This window comes from Rhinolophus sinicus, chromosome 16 (assembly GCF_057876585.1).
Source record: "Rhinolophus sinicus isolate RSI-liver-muscle chromosome 16, RSI-T2T, whole genome shotgun sequence".
In the NCBI taxonomy this organism is placed as follows: domain Eukaryota; kingdom Metazoa; phylum Chordata; class Mammalia; order Chiroptera; family Rhinolophidae; genus Rhinolophus; species Rhinolophus sinicus.
Genome location: NC_142516.1, coordinates 200,925 through 217,955, shown reverse-complemented (window position 1 = coordinate 217,955; position 17,031 = coordinate 200,925). Strand labels below are relative to the sequence as shown.

Genomic DNA, 17,031 nt, shown 5'->3' with positions numbered 1-17,031 from the left:
AGACCTCTGATTTTTAACCACCACACGTGGATGTGCAACCAGCCTGTTCTGTGTCTCTGTCCCTCCTACCAGTCTCCATCTGGCTTCTTCTGTCTGTTCTTACAGGTAGGACTCCGGTCCTGCTAGACTTCAGGTGGTTCTCAGTGATGGTTGTTCTGTGGTTTAGTTGTAATTTTGATGTGGTTTGCCTTTACTCTTCATTGATAGTTTAGTTGCATATAAAGTTCCAAGATGACAAGTATTTTTCTGTTGATTTTGAAGGTATTACTTCTAGCACATATTTTTGCTGAGGTGAAGTTTTCTCTACTTTTAATTATCCTTTTTTGGTAGATATTTTACCTTTTTTTCCTGGCAGCTTTTAAGACCTCTTTTTATGCTTAACATTCTGCAGTTCTTTGCACTGTTTTTAGTTGGATGTATTTGCTATATTTGATTGGTGCTTGTAGTGAACTTTACATTTGAGCATTCGAGTCTTTCATTCTGAAACTTCTCATCTGTGAGCTCTTCAAACGTTGCTTCTTCATCATGTGCTGTGTTCTCTTCTTTTGGAACTCACATTTGATGTGTGTTAGATATATGACCTAACCTCCATGTCACTTAACTTTTCTCTCAATGTTTTTCTGTCTTTCCGATATCTGTGGGTGAGTTCCACTGTTTTCTAAACCATTAATACACTCAAACCATGTTCTCGAGCCTTTAACATGATTCATTGTTATTACTGATATCATTTCAATAACTATTTGTTTATTGCCTAGACTTCTAGCTAGTTTTTAAAATATCTGTTTTTGCTTGTTTTTGTTTCATAATTTGATTTCATCTGAACAAAATTAATCTTCCACTAGTTAATTCCAATAGTTGAATGTCTCTCTTAGCATTGGATTTTCTCATGTCCTGTGGAATTTTGTTTGAAAAAATGTTCTTGTTGTCCTTCTTTTCTTTTCTCCTGAGAGTCTTATCTTATTGTTGACCCTGCTCCATCTCTAATTTTATTCTTCACTCCAGTGTATTTAGAGTGACACAAAGCCTTCTTCACCAAAATTCCAGGATGCTTTTTAAAGGTACAGCCAACAGGATTGTTGGTGAATTGGATGTGGAGTGTAAGAGAGAGCGGACTCTGGGGATGATGCCTTGCTTTTGGCTTAAATAACAGTTGACTAGTGCTAGTCACTGAGAGCGGGAGGACTGGGGAGGGAGCAAGATTTGGAGTGAGAGTCAAAAGTTCTTTAGTCTGTTACCATGATGTAACAATGCTGTACTTAAAAAAAGAAAGTTACATTTTAAATACTTACATGAAAGTTTAAGAAAGAGTTTTTTAATTATATAATGCTTGATAAGCTTTTTTTTATATCTAAGTGGAAATATTTAAAAGGCATTTGGATATATGAGCCCAGAGTTTCAGATTTGAGTTAGAGATGTGTGTTTGGGAGAAATAAGCATACAGTGGTTCTCAAAGCTATTGGGTAGATCCCTATGGAGGGTGCCCTGGGGCATTCAATTTTCGAGTCTGGTGTTGAAGGTAAAGCTGACGAGTGAGACCTAGAAGCAACTCCCAAGGAGTTAAGAGGAAAACCAGAGAGTTGACCAAAGGGCAAGAGAAGAAATCATTTGAAGAAGGAGACTTAACTGTTGGAATTGGCGAGAAGCAGGTTTGACACAGTACTTCAGGGGAACCGTGGGGTGAGGACCTAGTAGAACGAAGCTAACGAGAGAGGAAAGGTAAGGCAATGGACAGAACAAGGACTGACAGTTTCAGTGAGTTCGGGTGTGAAGGGAGCAGAAAAACATGCTGTGGTAAGAGGTGGACGTGGGCTCTTCCATCTGTTTTAAAAATGGGAGACGTTGGAATATGTTTTTATGCTAATGGAACTGATTGGGGTGGTTTTCCTGAGTCCTCTGAGCCCTCAATTCCATCTTCCCACCCCTTATTCCCACATCATCCTGAGATAAAATGAATGAGGGCAAGTATGGGGCCTGCTCAGGAGCCCTCGAGCCCATTTACTCCTGTGCCCACTCATCACTGCCTCTCATGAGGCAGCTTGGACTGCAGTTGAGCTGGGTTTGGGGACGTGGTTCAGGCTTGGGCTCAGTTGGAGGAGAGACTCAAAGGCAGACCAGAGACCCGGTGTCCCCTCAGAGGTGATGCCTTTGAACTGGAGGGATGGTGATGCTGGCAGAAGCCATCAGTGACAGTACTGGTGAGGGCCCACAGCCTGCGCCAGCCCTGTGCTCACACAGTGGGGGACAGAGACACAAGGTGCCATGCAAGCTCTTGGCAGAAAGGACACAGGTGGGAGGAGGGGTGTGTTGTCTTCTCAACTCGGCGGGAAGCCCTTACTCTTCTCTTTTGTTCCTGCCAGGATCCTTGCCACGGCTGGCACGGACTTCGACCTGCGGACGCTGCGGGCTGTGCGGGTGCTAAGGCCCCTGAAGCTGGTGTCTGGGATTCCCAGTGAGTCTGCAGAAAGCAGTGCGACTCAAGCCTACCCGGAACACTGACCTCCTTCCCCACCCCACCATGGCCATGGCCACAGTCCTGCCCCTACTCAGGGCGCCCGTTGGCCTTGGCCACTCTGAGCTTGCTGCTTGAGCCCAGGGAACCAGGTGTGAAGAAGGGGGGAGCTGGCCTTTTCCAGTCGCTCCGTCCTCCATGAAAGCCCAGAGTGGGACTCGGCTGCTGAGATGGACGCTTGGCTCCTCCTCACAGCCTCTGCTGTATTTCCAGCTCTTTGCTTCTCGTTCTGGGATTAAACGGCAGAGGAGAGGTTGGCCTGGGTGGTGGGGGCAGGGCCACTGGACACAGACCAGGTTCACACACATTCCTGGACTGGACAGGACGATGGAGAGAGTCCCCTCGGGAGCCACTGGCCCCCTGGCCCCTGTTCCTCCAGTTCACTGGAAGTTTGGGGTTCGGTTTCCCTCAGCGCCTGGATGGGGGGGCCCTAGGCTGTGTCCCCCAAGGCCCTGCCAGGCAAAGGCTCAGGCCTGTATCCAAGGGCTGGGGCCAGGTTGGAAGTGGGGGTCATGGGGTTCATCCCCCTCTGCCTAGTTGCTCTGCCTGGACACACTCACACTCTGTGGTCAGTGTTAAAACACTCCCAGGGGCATGTCCTCTGCTTCACTTTCCCTAAGGAGTCGGGTGTACCAGGAACCCCGAGCTTCCCTCCCAGCATTCCCTGCTCTTGCCTCCCAGCATTCCCTGCTCTTCCTACCCAGGATTCCCTGCTCTTCCCTCCCATCATTACCTGCTCTTCCTTCCCAGCATTCCCTGCTCTTCTTTCCCAGGATTTCATGCTCTTTCCTCCCAGCATTCCCTGCTCTTCCTTCCCAGCATTCCCTGCTCTTCTTTCCCAGGATTTCATGCTCTTGCCTCCCATCATTCCCTGCTCTTCCCTCCCAGCATTCCCTGCTCTCAGCTTCCAGAATCTTCTGCTTTTCCCTCTTGGGATTCCCTCATCTTCCTTCTCAGGACTCCCTGTTCTTGCTCCACCGTGAAGGCTCCATAGGTCTACAGCCGCCACCAGCCCACACTCTCCACTCAGACTTCAGGCTCTGACACCCCTGCACCCCAGTCCTCCCCCTACAGCCCGCCTCCCCCCAGGACCCTGTGGTTTGTCCCCCCGGGCTCTCGGCTCTGCCCTCACAAGCACTCACTGTTCTGTCCTCCTTCTCCAGTCCCTGCTCTGCCCCGTCCTTGGAGGGCCCCCAGCTCTGTGTGTTGTCACCAGGTACCCCGGCTCTCGCCGTCGCCCCCCACCCCCGCTCTCCTCCCCGCCCCCCTGACCTGCCTGCTGTGCCTGCTCTGGCCGCAGGTTTGCAGGTGGTGCTCAAGTCCATCATGAAGGCCATGGTCCCGCTGCTGCAGATCGGGCTGCTGCTCTTCTTCGCCATCCTCATGTTCGCCATCATCGGCCTGGAGTTCTACATGGGCAAGTTCCACAAGGCCTGCTTCCCCAACAACACAGGTGAGGCCGGCCGAGCCCTCCGTCAGGCCCTGGGTGCTTGGGTGCCTTCTGGGCGCCAGGCCCGGAGGTGGCGCTGACCTTCCGGTGGGGACACACGCAGAAACCTGACACCTACAAACACAGACACTAGATGCAGGAACTTCCAGGAAGGAAACAAAAGGGTATTGAAATAGTGATTTGGGGCCCACTCACTATGGCTAAGGTGACAGCTGAACTCAGTGTGAAAGCAGTGTGAAGAGAGCTGGTGGCTGCCTGGCCAGAGGGCTTGGGCTACAAGTAACGGCACATGCGCAAGGCAGAGCGAGGAGCAACTGACGGGCCAATGTGGGCTTCAGGGCTGCGGCGGGAACGCTGAATCTTATTCTGGGAGACGTGGGAAGACTTGCAGGCCTCTGGGTGAGGAGTGAGACCATCTGGTGGCCGGGCTGCTGTGGGAGGCGGAGGCAAAGGCAGAGGCAGGGTTCAGTCTGAGCGTCCCTCAGCCCTGGACAGACGACGGAGGTGGTCAGGATGGGCCGGGTCCTGGCTGCATTTTGCAGTGAGGCTGCCGGGAGGCTGCATGTGGCACGGAAGAGAGAAGAGCTGAGGATGACACTAAAGTCTGTGGTCTGAGCTGCAAACAAAGAACAACACCCGTCTGGTCATCTCAGTAGATGCAGAAAAAGCTTTTACTAAAATTTAAATCATGATTTTTAAAAAGCCTGTATCAAACTGGAAATAAAAAGGAATTTTCTTAAGCTCCCTAAAATTTCCTTGAACATCATACTTTAAGTCTTGAGCTTTCCCTCTAAAGTCACGACCGAAATGAAGGCACACGCACTCACCTCACTTGTGTCGATGTGGCGCTGGTCGTCATGGCTAGTGGCCGGACGCAGGAAAAAGAAGAAAAGCTATGCAGGACTTGAAAGGAGGAAGTGAGACTGTTCTGATTCAGAGAACACAACTGTCTCCGTGAGACGACGACTGTGTATTCTCCACGAGCATCTGTGAATATCGGGGCCGTTTGCCTTCTACACCTGGTTCTACACCTGGGCACCTGTTCCATCCTGGCAGGGCCTCAGCACTTCTCCCCTTTGATGGGATGGACTCCATGCAGTGACACATGTACTTATTTTAAGCAGTTTTGCCTCTCCTTTCTAGGACTGTGGGAGTGTGCTGCTTGCCTTCTTGTGCAGAGATTAGCACTGGTTTTCTGGTGTCTCCTTAACTCCCTGTTGGTCCCTGGCTGCCTTCCAGGTGCCAGCCAGTGGGAGCACGTCCACTCTGTGGGGCTGGGCCGGTGAGGCCTGGCTGGGGCCCCAGCCATCTCTGGACACATGCTGGGTGGGCTGTGGGTCGGCCTGCCTGCCAGGCACTGACGGTAGTGGCTGAGTCCAGCTTGGCACTGGCTGCAGAGCGATAGGCAGCTGTACATGTCACGAGAGTTTTGGTGGCAGTTTGGCTGTGAGGGAGAGAAGTCAGCGTGGAGAGGCAGGACAAATTGGAGGTTAGGAGTTCGTTGTTTTGATTGTGAGATCAGTGAGTCCCGAGCATGTTTAAATGATGATGGGCAGGTGCCAGTCATGCGGGAGGGGCTAATGAGTAGTTACTGAGAGGGTAGGTGTGAGCTCAGGTGGAGGAGACTAGGCAAGAGGAGAGAGCAGTGTGGGTGGGAGGAGGGTTGGGAAGTTGAGGGAGGGCTCCCGTGGGGGCTGATTCCTGCCCGTCTGAGCCGGTCCCAGGAGGGGTGGAGCACTCTGAGTGTCTGAGCCCGGGGTCTGTGTACCTCTCTTGTGTTCACAGATAAAGACCCAGTGGGCGACTTCCCGTGTGGCCGGGAGGCCCCTGCCCGGCTGTGTGAGGGCGGTGCCGAGTGCCGGGAGTACTGGCCTGGGCCCAACTTTGGGATCACGAACTTTGACAACATCCTGTTTGCTGTGCTGACGGTGTTCCAGTGCATCACCATGGAGGGCTGGACCGACATCCTCTACAACGTGAGTCCTCTGGGCTGGCGCTGCTGGGGCCCGCGTGGGGTGGCGCCTGTGACCTGAGAGCCTCTCCGCAGCCTAGGTCCTTCCTTCAGAGGGCTCCCCTAGGGTCCACTCAGACTCTTGACCCTGGTCCTGGGGGCTGTTTTATCCGCCAGCTGACAGAATCACTCCAAGACCCTTCGTACAGAAGGTGATGCGGAGCCAGGGCGCGAGCTGCTGACACCAGCTGGCCGCCCTGCTGGGTCTTCTGAACGGAGGAAGGGACATGGCCGCGGCCTCTCGCTGGCTCTGGGCTGTCAGGTGAAGCCGTGAGCAGCAGGCAGGGTGCAGGGCCACGCCGGGCTGAGTCAGGAAGCCGTTCCTGCTGCTGGCTTCTTGGGAGGGAGCCTGTCATGCACTTTGGCTTCCTGCCCCAGTGTCTCTAGTACTGACACTCTGGTCTCCTCACTGTCGGTCAGGATGGCAGCCGTCTCAGCAGTGCAGGGCAGTCGGGGTCTGGTGCCCATGACAGAAGTTGGGGATAAGCCTTGGGGTGCCAGGTCACCCATGTCACGCCCACCTTCCTTCCCCCTGAGCAGGCCTCTGTCTTTATTGATGTGGTGGCCCCCTCCACCTGTTCCCTTCGGCCCGGAGTCCTGTCATCCTTCAGGGCGCGAGGACAATTAAGCTAGTACCTTGGGGCTGTGGGAGGTGGGGAAGCATCATGCCCAGGGGCCAGGAACCTGGTGGGAAGGCCTGGCTGGTGGCCTCTGTGCCTGGGGGTGGGACCCTGGAGCACATGGTGCTTCACTTTGAATCTGTCAACTGGGGCCCGGGTGGGGTGTGGGCTGCAAGCCCCTGCAGCCTTGTGCTGGTGGCGTGACAGTGGGCAGGAGGAAGGGCACACACTGGGACCCTCTGCGCTGTGTCCTGCGTGGACTCGTGCAGACCCAGCTGCACCTTGGGGCTGGGCATGCAGCAGGCGCTGGCTCAGTGCACGTGAGGACTGCAGGAGATGCTGGTCCAAGGTCCCTCTGTGGAGTGGGAGTTGCGTCTGGTGACAGCTCTGTTTGATCGAGGGAAAAAAGAATGAGGACAAAGGCCGTGACGAGGAGCTTGGCTGTTCTCTCCCTACAGCCGATCAAGGAACAATTTCCACAAAGATGGACCCTAAAAATAGGTCTGAGCTGGCCACGTCCCTGCCAGCCCCACCCCGAGGGCCTGCCTGAGCCCGTCTCTGCTGCCTCAGTGCTCCCTGGGGCTTGGCCAGAGGCTCCGGGGATTCAGACTGGTGGGTCTCTGCCCAAGGGGGAGGGGCCATGCAGGAAGCAGGCCCTGGGCAGGAGGCAGCCATCGGGGAAGGGCCACGGGGTGCTGGGTACCTCCATGTGCTGCTTGTCCAGTGGTGAGCAGGAGGTATTCAGTAACCAGCACCCAGTGACAGCAACTGCTGTGACACAAAGAAGTGAGGATGGGGGGCTGGGGACCAGTGAGAGGGCTCTGGGAAAGCAAGGCCTGGGGCGTCTGGAGGCCAGATGTGCAGTTGCGATGGGCTGGTGCCTTGGGGGGTTGGCAGGCCACCAGGATGCAGTGATGGAGGTGAGCTGTGCTGCTGGCGCCAGAGCTGGATGCACCGTCCTCAGCGAGGGCCAGCAGGGTGGTGGTTGGAGATGAGACAGGCATTTTGAAGGTGATAAGTCAGCCGGTAAAGGAATACGCCTGGTCAGGCAAGTTAAGAAAGTTTAAGAAAATCTATTTTATTAAGAGAAAGTCTATTGGCTGAACAAAGACAGCTGCAGCCTAGGCTGCACATCTAAAGGAGACTTGCAGCCTCGAAGGAGTAGGTGAGGGGGGTTTTATAGGGGCTATGCTGACAGGGTAGCATTATTTGAACAGAAAATGCTGACTTCCTGTAAGCCAGTAGCAGTTTTGTGGTGTTTTCTATTATCACAAGTTTGGCTCTGCCTGCAGCTGCAGGCCAGCAGACATTTTGTTGTTTTCTTGCAGACATGGCTCTGTCTGTAAGTCAAGGTGTCTGAGTCCTAACCTTCAGAGACCTAACATTAAGTCAAAGTCTCTAACATTCAGAGACCTAACAGAAGGAGATTCTGTGGAGGGGGAGCCCAAGGAAAGGGGCTTTCGTGCCACCCTGGAGCAGAGGTCCAAGCAATGATGCTTGGACTTCAGGGCAGGAGGTGTGGGTCTGCAGCTGTGGCCCAGACGCAGGTGGAGAGGACACTGGGTGCTAGGAGGGGGCGTGTGAGTGTCTGTCGGGGACTGGCCGTAGCCAGGAGCCCTTCAACATTCTGACCGGGAATGGTGGGGTCTGCTCAGTGAGGACAGCTGGGAACCGGGCAGTGGCCTGGGGCTCTCCCGCTGGAGGAGAAATGGCGCGCCTGCACTTTGAGAAGTAACTGCAGTCCAGTGAGGAGTCCTGGAGGAAGCCCCAGACTACACTGTGAGAGGCGAGTCAGCAGTAGGTCCTGTCAGCGGATGGATGCCAGGAGCCACTCGCCTTGCCCCTCTCCCCCTCTCCTCCCTCCCCTACTCTGGTAGCCCAGGGGGCAGCAGCTTGACCCCGCTGAGGAAGGAGGAAGAGTGGGCAGAAACTGGGAGGAGAGGAGAGGAGAGGAGAGGGGAGGGGAGGAGGAGTGAGGGGAGGTCGGGAGGGGTGGGGATGGGGGAGGAGAGTAGGGGTGGGGCGGAGGGGAGAGAAGAGGAGGAGGGATGGGGCGGGGGGAGGAGGGGAGGAGGACTGGTGAGTATTTGGTGGTGGTGTCACGTTTTTAACTTCAGCCATTCCGATACATGTGTAGTGACGTGTCATCGTGGTGTGCCCCGTGCTTCATATGATGGCAAGCTTCGTTCATGCCTCTTTGCTAACCCTGTCTCCACTGAAATATCTCTGCAGCGTTTGCCTGTGGTCTGCTTGGATGGTTCTTCCACTGTGGAGTTGTCATATATTCTAGACACTAGTTCTGTGTCAGTGGCACGGTGTTTCGCTTCGGCTTTGGTTTGCAGTCCCCTGATGACTCAGGACGCCAACCACCCTTTATGTGCTCCCTACACCACTTACACGTCTTCTTTGGAGACATGTAATCAGAGACTTGGCCCATCTTACAATTGGGCTACTTGTCATTTTATTATTCACCTGAAAGATTTATTTTTATATTATGGATCCAGACTCTTTTTCAGACACATGATTTGCAAATATTTTCTCACATTCTGTGGGTAGTTTTTTCACTTTCTAGATGGTTTCACTTGAAGTACAAAAGATTTTTATTTTGATGAAGTACAGTTTTTCCATTTTTCTTTTACCACTTGCGCTGTTGGAGCTCTATCTAAGAATCCATTACCTAATCCAAAATCATGAAGATTTACTCCTATGTTTTCTTTTAAGATTTTTCTAGTTTTTGCTTTTGTATTTAGGTCTATGATCCATTTTGAGTTAATTTTTGTACATGGAGTGAGGTGGGGTCCAGCTTCATTCTTTTGCATGTGGATCCCCAGTTGTCCCAGCACCATTTGTTGAAAAGACTCTTCTTTCCCCACTGAATTGTTTTGGCACCCTTGTTAAAAAACCAGTTGATCATAAATGTAAGGGTTTATTTCTAGATCATCAATTCTATTCTATTGATCAATAAATCTATTCCTTTTTGGGGTAGTTTAGGGGAAAGTTTTAAAATGACAATTTCACTTTCCTTAATTATGAGACTATTAAATTTATCTATTTTGTATTGTGTGAATTGTGATAGTCTGTGTTGTTTGAGAAACTGATCTGTTTCATCCACATTGTTAAATGTATGTAGAGTCGTTTGTGGTATTCATGATCCTTTGATGTTTGCTGGGCCTGTAGTGACAGCCCGTTTCAGTCCTGACATTGATCTTTTGTGTCTTCTCTCTTTTTCCCCTTGGTAAGCATTGCTAGAGGCATGTCAACTGATTTTTTCCAAAGACCAATTTTGTTTTTAATTGATTTTCTCTGTTGTTTTTGTTTTCAATTTTATTGATTTCTGCTTTTGTCTTTATTGTTTACTTTTTTCTGCTTGATTTGTGTTTATGTTCTCTTCTTCTAACTGCTTCAGGTGTAAGCTTAGATTATTGATTTGAGACCTTTCCTATTTTGTAATAAATATATGTATTTAGTGCTATAAATTTACCTCTTGGCACTACTTTAGCTGTGTCCTTCAAATTTGATATATTGTATTTTCATTTTCATGCAGTTCAATGTATTTTAAAGTTCCCTTCAGACTTCCTCTTTGACTCATGGATTATTTAAAATTGTTTTCTTTACTTTGTGTTTGGAGAGTTTCCTGTTATCTTTCTGTTATTCACTTCTAGTTTGATTCTATGCTGGTTAGAGAGTACACTGAATTTGAAAAAAAATGTCAATTTTAAAAAATTTGTTGAGGCTTGTTTTTTGGCCCAGGATATGATCTATCTTAGCATATGTTTTGTGGACACTGGAAAGTAATGTGTATACTAATGTGTGTGTGTGTGTGTGTGTGTGTGTGTGTGTGTGTTTCAGTCTATTGCTGTCATCATTTCACCATTTCAAGTGAAGTGTACAAACGTTAACCTCTTTATATTTCTTTACCAACCCGGATTTATAATATAATTATCTTAAATTTTTTCCTATACATATATTTAGAACCATATCAGAATATGTTATAATTTTTGCTACCACCGTCAGCAATAATTTGGAAAACTCAAAAGGACAAAGAAAATCTATTAACCCCATTTTTACTCTTCGTTATTCTTTCTTCCTTCCTAATGGTCAACAATTCCTTTTTTCATCATTTTCTTTCTGTTTAGAGAATTGTATTAGCTATTCTCTCAGGGTAGATCTCCTGGTGACATATTCTCCTAATTTCCCTAGTTTTTATATGAGAACGTCTTGATTTTCACATCATTCCTGAAGGATATTTTTAATGGGTGTATGTGTCTGGATTGACAATTATTTTCTTTCAGCACCTGGAAAGTATTGTGCCACTTTTTTTCTGGCTGCCATGTTTTATGATGAGAAATTTTTTGAATTTTTCCCCCATAAGTGAGGTGTCATTTCTTTCTTGCCACTTTCAAGATTTGAAATTTTTTCTTAGTTTCCTAAGTTTGACTATGATATGTCTTATGGATTTCTTTGGGGTTATCCTGTTTGTCACCACTTAGCGTCTTGAATCTGTAGGTGTGTTTGTTGCCAAATTTTGGAAGTTTTCAGCCATTAATTTCTCTCAGTACTTTTCAGCCTTCTTTGTCCTGTACGCTGCTACTCTGATGACATGAATATTAGCTCTTCTGTTACAGTCCCACAGGTTCTTAAGACTCTGTTTTGGTTTTTCCTTGATAGTTTTTTTGTTTGTTTTGTTCATTTTTTAAGTGTTTTCTCTCTGTTCATAAGAGTGGGTAATTTCTATTGTTCTTTGTTACTGTTCACTGATCTTTCCTCTGTCCCCTTCATTCGTTGTGCCTTTCAATGGAAATTTTTATTTTGGTTATTTTATTTTTCAGTTCTAATTTTCTAAGTTTTGGTTCTTTTTGTCTTTTATTTATTTACTGATACTATTTGTTGAGACTGTCTATTTTTTCATGTTTCAAGTATGTACACAATTACTCTCTGAAGCATTTTTATGATGGCTACTTTAAAATCTTGGTCAGATACTTTTGTCCTCTCTGTCATCTCAGTGTTGGCAATCTGTATTAGTCATGGTTCTTCAGAGAAATAGAACCAATAGGATGGAAAGTGTGTGTGTGTGTGTGTTACTGATAATTTGTCTGTGTATGTGTGTGTTTGTGTGTGTGTGTGTGTGTGTTACTGAGAATTTGTTTGTCTGTGTGTGTGTATATATATACATATATATATACACACACACACATATGAGAGAGAGAAATTGATTTATTATTAAGAATTGACTCCTGTGACTATGGAGGCTGGAAAGTCCAAGTCTACAGTTTAGGCCATGAGGCTCAGGACCCAGTAGAGCCAATGGTGCAGATGAAGTACGAAGGCAATCGACTAGAGAATTTTCTCTTGGAGGAGGGTCTGTCTTTTTTTCTATTCAGGTCTTCAACTGACTGGATGAGGCTCACCACACTATGGAGGGCAATCTATTAATTATACTATTAATCTTATCCAAAAACAGACTTTCAGAAACACTCAGAATAATGTTTGACTAAGTATCTCGTCACCCCACAGCCAAGTCAAGTTGACACATAAAATTAACCAGCACAGCATCTATTGATTGTCTATTTTCATTGTTTGCACTCTTCCTGGTTCTTGGTATGGCAAACGAGTTTCATCTGAAAACTGGCCATTTTTGGTATGTCGTGGGACCCTGGATCTTATTTAAAGCTTCTGTTTCAGTCCTGCCAGGGGTTCTGTCACTGGTTGATGCCTCGCTACTGCAAGGTGGGGGGAGAAGTCGAGTTTCCTCACTTGGCCTCTGTTGGCACATTGTGGGGGTCTCCCCCTTTCTGCTGGGTGGGGTGGTAGTTCTGGCTCCCCAGTGTGCCTCTAGAAAACTCCTGGGTAGGGTTAGGTGTGCCTCCTTGCTCTCCACATGGTCTCTACTATGAGTGTGTGGGGTGGTGTTTGGCCTTGTTGCTACTGGCTGGTGGTGCAAATCCTCAGTCTCCACGAGGCCTTTCTGGCAGCAGCTCAGTAGGGAGGAGAGAGTCCAGGCTCCCTCCCCGCATGGCCTCCGCTCACACCACAGAGGTGGGGTGCGATAGGAGAGGTGTCAGTACCCCCTTGTCAAGGAGGAGGCGCCAGCTCCCTGCTTGTCCTTCTCTGGCATCAGCCTGGCTTAGGGTGTGGGGGGGTTGGTTGCATCCTTACAGGCTGGGGTCGGGGAGGGAGTGTATGCTCCCTCTGAGCCGTTGCTGGCAGGATGGAGGTGCACCAGTTTTCTGTGTTGTATCTGGCTGGAGTAATGCAGTTATTGTCTAAAAGTTTTCCGTCTCGCTGGGCTGCTCTCTTCCCAGTCCTGTGGTTAGAATGCTGGCTTTTGTTGCTGAATTTCTTCCCGTGCCTATTGGCACGTCCAGGTTGCAGGTTCTTCAGCTACAAGTCTGGGATATATGAGGCAAGAAACAAACTGATCATGGGCCCAGAGGTCCCCGCTGTTCTGCCTTCTTTTCTTTTCTCCACCTTTTCTGAGTCGTCTTATATTTGTTCTTTGTGTGATGTCCAGGGTGTTAGAAGAGTATGTCTGCTCCGTCTTCCCAGACGTGGGAGTCCTGCTTTGATCTGTTTGGTGTGTCAGGCTGAGACTAGAGTGGCCTGGCTCTTGTAGGAACGCCCTGTTAGAGACGGGAAGTGCAGGAGCCCAGCCCTTGAGTAGGTGAGGAGGCTGAGCTTGCAGCAGCTCCTCTCCTTCTCCCCGGGAAGGAGCAGGTTTTGAGGGTGTCCTTCAGGGAGATTGGTGGCTTTGGTCAACAGTCCCCAGGTCGGAGTGGCTCATGGGTCTGGCAGGGGTGTGGTCAGGGAACGTGGATGGCACGTAAGAGTTGGGAGTCCGAGTATCTGTCCTGGGTCAGTGTCCAGTAATCAGAAGCCACAGGTGTGGTCAGTCCAGGGACCTGAGACTTCCAGGGGTCGAGTCTGTAATGCTGCCCAGGCCAGCAGGCGCAGAAGGGCAAGGGTCCCGACAGCAGCCTCTGGAGATCAGCCCCAGCCTCAGGGCTGTCCTCCTGACTGTCCTGCTCAGGCCCTGACCCCTGACTTGTGAGCTGCCCCCTGAAAGAGGCGCTAAGGGGCCAGGTCGTTGCCCAGCGTGCACTCGCATACACCCTCTGGGTCCACTTCGGGCGCTAGATACGGATGGAGAGAGGCTCTCTGCCCTCTCAGCCAAGTCTACTGGGGACCCATAAACACAGACACAACTGGGAATGAACGGGGTTCGGAGGAACTCACCCTTCTGTGAGCTGTGCCGCAGAAACCACTCGGTCTGGGGGAGATGGTCCTTCTTTGTAGATCACTCCTGAGCATGGGGCCCCGTCTCAGACCAGGCACATGGCACAGGCTGTGCCCTGGGATCCTGCGGGCTTGCTGTTGGTCTGGGGCACATGTGGCACGGGCTGTGGAGCCGCTGCAGACAGAATATGAGCCTTGGGCTCTGCGGCCTGTGGGCTCCACACGGGAGCTGCTTCGTTAGTCCAACAGCCTGGGAACCGCAGGGGAGGATGAGGTCCTGGCAGAACGAGGCATGCGGCCCTCTGGTGCGCTGGGCAGCCTGTGGCTCCCTGGGATGACCCCATTGCTGGGCAGCGGCCAGGAGTGCTGAGAGTCCTCAGTGCTTTGGGAGCCACAGCCCCGGAGAGCTCTGTGGGGCACAGCAAGTGGTGGTGGCTGTGGGTCCTTCCTGGACGTGCCCCCCCAGACCCTGGCAGGTGCTGGAGACGGAATGGGGCTGTGTCTCGTGACCAGGCCTCCCCGCTCATGTGTTCTTGCTTCCAGACAAACGATGCCGCTGGAAACACCTGGAACTGGCTCTACTTCATCCCTCTCATCATCATCGGCTCCTTCTTCATGCTCAACCTGGTCCTGGGCGTGCTCTCAGGGTAAGAGGCGCGCCGGCCTGCGTGCTGCCTGTTCTCAGGCTTGGGGAGGCGACGGAGTCAGACGCAGGCCCAGCCTGGCCACATGGCTTATGCTCCATGGTGGTCTCGCTCAGCACCCTGAGCTCTAGGCAGCCTTTCCTTTCTGCTGTCATCCCGACCCTCCCTCGCCTGCCCCCTTGCCCTGTCCTCCTTCCCTCTGTCCCGTCCTTGGACGGCACCATGGCCTCTGACTCGGACCACAGAGGTGGGGTGGGATAGGGGCTGCTGCTACCTCTCGCCTGGGCCCACGGCAGGTTTCTGGGCAGCTGTGCCCCGAGAACAAGGGGAGTGGCCCTGAGTCTCCATCTCGGCCACTACTGGCTCCCCACGCCAGTCCTGTTGCCACCTGACCCATGCCTCCTCCAGTCACCTGACTTCCGGGTCCTCCAGGAGTGGTCAGGGAGGTCGCAGTGCTGGAAGCCCTTCTTTCAGAAAGGTGTTTCCCGACCCCACGCTGGGAGTGCAAGAGAGCCCACCTGTGGACGCACCTGCGTGTACGTGCTGCCCTCCTCAGCCAAGGACGTTGCTGGGACGGAGGCGGAGGGCATTGGGCCTGGTCCCGCCTTGTTGTCAGACTCCCCTCCACCCCCCCTGACGCTTCCTGCTCAGGCTCAGGGCTTGTGTGTGGGCAGGAAGGAGAGCCTGGAAGACCCCAGGGACAGTGGTCACACTAGCTTGGAAAGGACAGTGGCTGGGGCCAAGGCCTACATGCTCCGGCTCTGGGATGTGTCCTTCGTCTTGCCCTGTCCTGGGCGTGTCACTAGTAGTCCTTCCAAGCCCCTCCACAGGGACCAGGCACACCCATAGCGCAGGGTGGGTGTGGAACTCTTGCCTGAGCGCTGTATGTCTGAGCTAGATGGGGGGCCGGGGCTCAGAGAAGGCTCCTGCGGAAAGGGCATCTCAGCGGAGACCCCAAAGGGACCAGGAATGGGCTTGGCGAAGGAGGGAGGGGACTTCCGGGCAGATAAGAGCTGAGTAGGGGCCCAGAGGTACAGAGGGTGGGGAGTGGGCTGTGGGTACCCTCAGAGCCGGAGCCAGACTTTGGTGGGTAGTGGGCTGGGAGCTGCTGGGGGCTGCAGCATGGGCGCTGCACTGCAGACAGCTCGGTGGGCAGGCTGGCAGGGACACGAGTGGGTCTGTGGTGGGCGGGAGAACAGCCTGCTTAGGACGGCTCTGTTTGGCCACTGGAGAATGTGCAGAAAGGCGTGGGGCTGGCAGGGGACGCTGGGGTTTGGGTCTGTGTCCCCAGTCCTCTCCCACCTGTCCTCTGGGTGCTTTTCCTCATCAGGCTTGGCTGAGCCTCCCTCAGGTTTCCAGGTGTAGCACAGGACTGCAGGGTTCTCTCCCAGCCCCCCAGACGGGGCCCCTAGAGCCAGCGGTCAGCGCTGAGCAGGTGGGTCCCCCGGTGGGGTCGTGCCAAGGCTGCGGTGGTTCGATGCCCCTGGACAGCCAGGCTGGGAAAGGTCTAGTCCAGCCACAGCTCTGCCATGTCTGGGCGAAAGCTGCCAAGGGTGCTTGTTTCCGCCCTGGGCCCTCACCCTCCCACGTCCCAGACAGCATCATTGGTGACTCCTCGTGACCTTTCCCGGTGAGGGGGAAGCCTCAGAGGGCAGCTCCCCTGCCACCTTCCACAGGGGGAGGGGCTGCTGCACTGACTTTCTCTTGGTGGCCCTCAGACTGACTCAGCAGTGTTGTCAGTGTCCTGCCCTTACCCCATAGACCCTCCTGCTCCCATAGATTCATGACTTAGGGGGGTGGGAGGTTCAGGCAGGAGCTGCTTCCTCTCATTGCGAGGGTGGCCGCAGCTCAGGCCCTGGTGGATGCTTGCCACAGGCTGGGGGTCAGGCCTGTTCAGAGCCATGCTCTCCCTGTCGCCGTGGCTGTGTGCCAGGCGTCAGGCGTGCCAGGGCCCCTCCACAAGCCCAGCTGCTTTTCCTGGAAGAGAACTGCTGAGAACAGGCATTGCTGTTCTGCTGTGGGGTGCGCCTGCCTGCCCTTGGGGGACCTGGATCCTGACCCAAGCCTGTGCTGAGAAGGCATGGCCATGCTGGATGCACGCGTGTGCGTGCACACTCTTGTGCCTGTGTGTGAACAGCTGCCTTCTGGCACCGCGAGCCTGCAGCGTGGCTGGAGGGGCTGGGCGCTGCGCCCTGAGAGCCAGAACAGCTCCCTACTGCTCGCCATGTGCCTCAGCAGTTCCGTCGGGGAGCCTAGTGGCTCTAGAATGTCCTCCTATGTCCCTGGCCCGCCCTCACTCAGCCCTTCCCGTCCCTGTCCTTCTGGCAATGGCTTTAGGTCTGAACCAGTGGAAGAAACAAAGTGAAAGTTGTCATCTGGTGAATTCTTGTCCAGAAGCTCCTCTGTAGGATGGCAGATGACAGGGCTGGCATGCAGGGGGTGGGGCGGGCAGTGGAATTGTCCCTGTGCTCTGGAGCTGGCTCTCTGGGGACCGAGGTGCTGCCTCACTGCTGTGGGAGGCTGAGCAGGGCGGGTTCCCCTGTGCGCTCCCGGTGCCCAGGTTA

At 52.3% G+C, this 17,031-nt stretch overlaps 1 protein-coding gene across 7 annotated transcripts in view; it reads left to right on the top strand.

Annotated features, from left to right (window-relative positions):
• The window catches only part of CACNA1B (calcium voltage-gated channel subunit alpha1 B), a 167,752-nt gene that overhangs the window by 33,691 nt on the left and 117,030 nt on the right, over nucleotides 1-17,031 (top strand). For all 7 annotated transcript variants that reach the window (XM_088792970.1, XM_088792972.1, XM_088792971.1 and 4 more), the window contains exons 4-7: nucleotides 2,358-2,449; nucleotides 3,810-3,962; nucleotides 5,745-5,935; nucleotides 14,367-14,470. In XM_088792970.1, coding sequence (XP_088649096.1) covers nucleotides 2,358-2,449; nucleotides 3,810-3,962; nucleotides 5,745-5,935; nucleotides 14,367-14,470 — 540 coding nt within the window. The remainder of the gene's footprint in view (nucleotides 1-2,357; nucleotides 2,450-3,809; nucleotides 3,963-5,744; nucleotides 5,936-14,366; nucleotides 14,471-17,031) is intronic.